Source organism: Leucopleurus acutus (assembly GCF_964270905.1).
Source record: "Leucopleurus acutus genome assembly, chromosome: 11".
Lineage (NCBI taxonomy): Eukaryota > Metazoa > Chordata > Mammalia > Artiodactyla > Delphinidae > Leucopleurus > Leucopleurus acutus.
The window spans coordinates 8,891,214-8,898,418 of NC_139152.1; the positions used below are offsets into that span (position 1 = coordinate 8,891,214).

At 34.2% G+C, this 7,205-nt stretch overlaps 1 protein-coding gene across 1 annotated transcript; it reads left to right on the top strand.

Moving 5' to 3' along the window:
• Positions 1-682: 682 nt before the first annotated feature.
• LOC309968118 (natural killer cells antigen CD94-like) lies at positions 683-6,326 on the top strand (the record flags this gene model as incomplete). The annotated part of the gene is made up of 6 exons (XM_082849251.1): positions 683-1,285; positions 2,620-2,712; positions 2,860-2,922; positions 4,367-4,518; positions 5,288-5,391; positions 6,206-6,326. Exons 1-6 carry the CDS (start codon positions 1,255-1,257, stop codon positions 6,324-6,326), a joined length of 564 nt encoding a protein of 187 aa, XP_082705377.1. The 5' UTR covers positions 683-1,254.
• Positions 6,327-7,205: the final 879 nt, after the last annotated feature.

Genomic DNA, 7,205 nt, shown 5'->3' on the forward strand with positions numbered 1-7,205 from the left:
CCAGTCAGAATGGCCATCATCAAAAAATCTAGACACAATAAATGCTGGAGAGGGTGTGGAGAAAAGGAAACCCTCTTGCACTGTTGGTGGGAATGTAAATTTATACAGCTACTGTGGAGAACAGTATGGAGGTTCCTTAAAGAACTACAAATAGAACTACCATATGACCCAGCAATCCCACTACTGGGCATATACCCTGAGAAAACCAAAATTCAAAAAGAGTCATGTACCAAAATGTTCATTGCAGCTCTATTTACAATAGCCCAGAGATGGAAACAACCTAAGTGTCCGTCATCAGATGAATGGATAAAGAAGATGTGGCACATATATACAATGCAATATTACTCAGCTATAAAAAGATATGAAACTGAGCTATTTGTAATGAGGTGGATAGACCTAGAATCTGTGATACAGAGTGAAGTAAGTCAGAAAGAGAAAGACAAATACCGTATGCTAACACATATATATGGAATTTAAGGGGAAAAAATGTCATGAAGAACCTAGGGGTAAGACAGGAATAAAGACACAGACCTACTAGAGAATGGACTTGAGGATATGGGGAGGGGGAAGGGTAAGCTGTGACAAAGCGAGAGAGAGGCATGGACATATATACACTACCAAACGTAAGGTAGATAGCTAGTGGGAAGCAGCCGCATAGCACAAGGATATCAGGTCAGTGCTTTGTGACCGCCTGGAGGGGTGGGATATGGAGGGTGGGAGGGAGGGAGACGCAAGAGGGAAGAGATATGGGAACATATGTATATGTATAACTGATTCACTTTGTTATAAAGCAGAAACTAACACACCATTGTAAAGCAATTATACTCCAATAAAGATGTTAAAAAAAAGATGTAAAAAAATAAAAAAATAAAAAATAAAAAGTAAATAAATAAATATTTTAGAAAAAGGAAACTTATGTGTGGAATTTTATTATACCAAGTAAATTTACCATTAAACACGAAAAAAACTTCCTGTCACCTTCTTTTGTGATAGTCAAAGGGTGTGCATTGCACAAGTTCAGTGAGAATTTCCTGTATTGTGGTTCCAGAAACATTTTAGAAGATAGTGATTTTACTGCTTCTTGTTCATACTACACATCTGTGTCTCATCAGCAGATGATGCATGCACACTTGAATACACAAGTTTTCTTTTTTAAAAAATTTCTTCATACACAACTTTCAGGTTCCTTAGCCTACAGCTCAGCTCCGTGATCTAACCCAGTTCTTGAACAAGCAGCCATCGTGCCTTTCCTGCATGAACACTGGAACAACATTTCATATGGCAGGTATGTGCAGCCCAAGTCATAAAATGAAGAAATTAAAATAACCAGGAAAACTATCTTGTGGGTATGGCTAATTTGAGGCAACGCTGTAGGACAAAAGTATACATTTTTAGGCTCCCCATGTATCTGTACGTTCTACTTTAATTTCATTTTTCTGATTCTTCATTCTGTAACTTAGAAATGATTTTGTGAAGATTTTTCCAACAGGTTTAAAGAGTGGATTCTGACAGGGATAGCTCTAAATTCTGATTGGCATCTGAATTTACCAGGAAAAATATAAACAACATAATTCTAGCATGAAAATATATAGAGAATGTTAAACATTATCAACAAAATGTTTAAAAGTGTTTTTTTTTAATTTACCATTTGTGTTGTGACATCCCCCAAAGCACCCAGATTAACAGTTTGACACATTGAACTGTTGTGAATGACGACACCCTTTGGGAGTACTCTAATGTTAATGCAGAATCTCCTGATGCTAAATTATTTTAGGGGAAATGCCTGTGATCAAGTAATTTTTGGTATGAGAAGACGTAATACATGTAAAAAATGGTTCCTGTAAAAAGTGGTTTTTTACGTATCATAATTCAATGTACTGTGAAATGAACTCAGGTTCCCAAGTTATTAGCGCTACATTGGTTGGGGAACCTCTCATCACACCATGTCTTCTCTTCACAGTACAGCCTCTACAAAGCTATGAGCAGCCTGACATTTCTCAGAGTAGCGAATACACTGAGATGAGCAGAAGGACACACTCCCAAGTAGTATTAATATTATTGTAACAATGATGGAATACATGTCATTTAAATGAAAGACTCTGGGTCTAGACAAACTTTCATTTGATTTCTGACTTGGGTACTTAATAGCTCTGATTCCTTGAGAAAATAACATTATTAATGGATCCCACATTTTCTCAGCTACCTAATGGGAATCAGATTCTCTATCTTGTGATTTTTTTGTTGCTGTTACAAAACTAAGAGTTTGTTATATCAGCCCACAAGACCGAACTTGGCGCCTGTTGATCTCTTTTTACTACAGATCTCTAAGCTTCTTTGTCAAATTTAAAAATAAGTGGTAAGTACAGTTTGATAAGATAGAGCTGATAAAGAGGAAAAGGTATGGCTAATCTCACTGAAGAATAAAGTACATCATATAAGATTTTTGGTATTGGGTGGAGTTCTAAATGGAATGTCTTCATTTTCCAACATTTCATTGACAAAATTATGGGGTTATTAAACCAAGGAACTTTTTGGATTCTCTCACTGGTTTCTGCTTTTAAGAACTTCAGCTCCTGTGTTTGTTCTTTAAATCTTTACCCTATCTCTCTTTCTTTATAGCTTTTCAGACCACTCCATGGAGGCTGATTTCTGGGGTCTTAGGAGTAATGTGCCTTTTGTTGGTGGCTGCTTTGGGAGTTTTGTTGAAAAATTGTAAGTTTTTCTAATCAAGACTATATAAAAAGATCAAAATTGTGATGAAACTGTCTTACAATAAAGGTTTCATTTTGCTAATGTGTAATATTTTGTTATTTCATAAATCTGTGTCCGATGAAGTAAATTTCTAATTACTTCTTACAGCATTTACTAAACAAAATGTTCAGCCGACATTCTCTCCAGGACCCTCCACAGATCTCCAGGAAGGTGGGTTCCATACTTTGGAAAACTTTAGTGCTGTTAGAGAATGAAATATTCTTGTTTTTCTCACACAGAAGCATGAAGGGATATTATGCTTAGTAATAGAAATTATAGGATAGTCTCATTTTATTGCTAACTTAGTTTATTAAATTACATTGAATGTGTGTCATTTATATATTAAGTAATAAGGAAAATATGAGCCGGAAGTGACCTATTTTTCCTATGTGACTGCTCATGTTTAAGTAACAAAAGCAAATTACAGTAAATATTGTAGCTGATCCTAAGTGCCTGCTTGTGTTTCATAACACATACTTTGATACCTCTTTACCTGTACCTCCGCTTCTTCCATAACTCAGAAAGAAGCACAGAGATTTCTGCAATTCTAAACTCTACTTAACCAGTGAACGTCAGCTCAAAGATATTTTTAAACATATCTTTTCCTAAATGATGTCTCATCATCTTCTGTGTTCATATAGCACTTCATTCATATCTTTTTTCCCTCAGCGTTTTTCCAACTTTATTGAGATATAATTGACATATGACATCGTGTAAGTTTAAAGTGTACAATGATTCACTTATTACAATATTATTGCCACCATAGCATTAACTAACACCTCCATCATGTCACACAACTGTCATGTCTTTTTGTGGTGAGAATGTTTAAGAAGCTCTCTTGTAGCAACTCTCCCAAGTATATAATACAGTACTGTTAACTCTAGTTATAATGATGCACAGTAGATCCCTAAAACTTAATCATCTTCTAAATGGAAGCTCGTACCTTTTGACCAACAGCTCCCCATTTCCCCCACATCCCAGCCCCTGGTAGCCACCATTCAACTCTACAATCTCAGCACCACTCATTTGACAAAGATTTGAGTGCCTACCACATAATATGACTTTTATCACTGAGGATGGTAAATGTTGAAGACACTATCACTAGTAAACTGGACGGTCAGACTTCAAGCTAAGTGCTTTATTAACTTCGTTTTGAAATAAAATATCCAGAATTATTTTCTGACTCAGGAAATATGCTAAAATGCTTTCCTCCTTTAAATATCTCTTTTATCTAGTTCACTTCTAATTACACAGCAGAGATCAACTTCGGGTCACTTCCTCAAAAGAGGTTCTTCTAACCGCCCCCCATCCTATACTCTGCTACACAGTATTTTTACATACTGAATTTCTTGTGTATACTTACACAAATTATCATTAAATATAATTCATAAATGACTGAAATTTGTATAATTCTGTCTCTATCTCTAGACTATAATCTTCATGAGGAAGAAGGGTCATGTCTGAGTCATTCAGATTAATATCCCCTGAACTGTGGTGTATGCAGTAAATTCTCAAAGAATAGTTGTAGAAAAACATTAAATAACAAATGAGTAAATAGCACTGAAAACAACGGAATCGCCAATGTCATCAAGTCACATTTTGTTTTTTCTCTTAGGATCTGGCTGCTGTTCTTGCCGAGAAAAGTGGATTGGCTACCAATGCAGCTGTTACTTCCTTTCTAGTGAATCAAAAACATGGAAAGACAGTAGAAATTTTTGTGTTTCTCAGAATTCCAGTCTACTTCAGATACAAAACAGAAATGAACTGGCATGTATTTAATTCTGATTTTTCTACAATTTTTTTGACCTAGGAAAATATTATCTAAGTAAGCTGAATACTTTGATTCAAGTCTTTAATCAGATAGTAAATAGGCAGTTATATTTGAACTAATTTCCTACACTTTGAAACAGTCAAACAATCTACACAAAATTTCTCAAAGATTTACATTATAGGAATGTGACAGATAAAGTACAAGAAACTTTTTAGAGAGAATTCAAAGAATAAATAATAGATCATTATTTTTATTCAAAGGACTTTGAATTTTTAGTTCATTAATTGAATTTATAATTTGTTTTGTAATTATATAGCTTTTGTTATCACTCTTGGAATGAATATGAAGAATATTATAAAACAATTACCCAACTCTTAAGAAAAAGTGAAAATTTTCTCTAGCTCCATGCAGAACCTGTGCTAAGATTTATCCCTCAAGATACTGTTGGTTTGGGATCAAATTTGATTGCTGATCCCCTGTGAAGGAAGTGTTCCATGAAAGCTCTAATTCCCTTTATGACGTTTTTCATTCTTTCAAGAAGTGAGATTTTGTGGTACGTTTTCCTCCATAAATGAATGGGCCTGATGAATGAGAAATATGAGGCATGTGACTTGACTATACCTCCTAAATTAAAAGTTAAAAATGATTTTAGTTTGTATAATTGAAAAACTGAATCTGAATAATAGACACTGACTTTCTTAAAAGTACCTGATCCCTAGAGTAGATTCAAAATAGATTAATATGTTGGTCTTTGTTTCCAAACAGCATTTTATGAACTCCATTTCCTATCATTACTGGATTGGACTCTCTTATAGTGAAGAACATCATGCCTGGTTGTGGGAGGATAAGTCTACTGTCTCCCAAGATCTGTAAGTTTCTGGCACTCAAAACCTTTTTCTGTTCTTTTTGAGTTTATCCTTAGATCTGATCAGAGAACGTAACATCCAGGAACACTGTAGGTAAGATATCCTGTTTAGGACGTGAGAATACAGAAAAGAGAATTGATACAACAGAATAACAATTTTAGTCCCAACCACAACACCCAAGTGTATGCTCAAGTGACATGAAGTTAGTGTACTTGTGACTCTAAAAGAGCTTTTGATATATGCTTTTATTTCCTGCCTTGGTACAAGCACTTGGATATGTATGTACATATACAGATTCTCACATACACAAAAGCCATCCAGAGAAAAGAGTATATCCACTATTTTCCTTATTCTGGTGGAGCCCAATATTCTCAGCATCATCCCATATTTCAAACATTCTGGGCTTATTTTCTGTGTATTTGTAATCTTCAAATCTCATTTTCATTCATAAACATGGGATTTACAGTATCATACAATGACAGGTTTTATGCTCTGATTTTTTCCCTAGACTAGATTAGCAGATGCATCTTAGAAGTAAAGTATATAACATACCAAAACCATTAAAAACAACAGCAAAAACAAAAAAATCCCCAACTTCATTGCTATTGATTATTGATGCAATAGCTGAGTTTTTGTAACATTGTACTCTGAAATTGTGAAAACTGACTTGAATGAAAAAAAGATAATGTCTCAATCTGGTAATATCTCATTAAAATGCTTTTAAAATGTCTGTAGTTCTATCATTTAACAAAAACATCATCCTTGAACATTCTCATTTCCTTTTCCCAATATATTAAAACATTATTCTTCATTACAGATTTCTATTCCTTCACCCTCTAAATCCAAAGAACTGCATAATATATGTCCCAAGCGGAGGAGTTTTGGATACAGACTGTGGGAGTCAATATCGTTATGTCTGTAAGCAACAGCTTATTTAGATGTCTCTTGGGGCAGAAGGGGTGTGCAATGAAGATTCAGTATACTTAGAATGGTAACATATATTACTAACTACCTACTTCTGGGATCTGTAAAATGTTTCAAATTGTGTCTTATCAATCATAATTTTCATGTATTTGAAAATGTGTTTAAATTTTTTATCAAGATATAATTGACGTATAACATTACATTAGCTTCAAGTATACAACATAATAACTAGACACTAGGTCTAATTAACATCCATCATCATATATAGTTATAATTTTTAAATTTTGCCATGTGTCTTAAAATGGATGAAATGTGTGCCTACACCTAAAATTATAGTCCAGACAAATAATTTCATGAATATTAATGTATATGGTAAATAGTGAATTTAATAGTTTATGCATATATTCTTGGAAACTGTCTGCAGAAATTTAAATAAAACCTAATTCATGCCAAATAATATATATCACATCGTATCAGTCCTTTGTGTGGCATACTGAGTTGAGAAGTCCCATCCTCATCTCTCTTTTTCCGGAAGTAAAAATAATTTTAGTGTTCCTTTTCAGTTCTTTCTGGATTTCTATACATCTATATGTTCTAATTTAGAGCTGGAAGTGCCATATAATAGTTTCTTCATATGTGTCACCTGGCCTCAGAGGGGAACACATTTGTGTGTCTTCTCTTGATGCTACAGAGTTCTGCAGAACAGTTGGAAGTCTCTGGCCAAATATATGGTCTCACGTGATTGCTTTCATATTTTGCAAGAGGCAAGGGCATCTAAGCCCTGATCATATAAATTTATAATACTTATTTCTTTACTCCACCTATCTTTCTTGCCTATGCTTATCCATCAGTAAAAAAAAAAGCCATTCTTACATGTACATTGAAGATTTTAA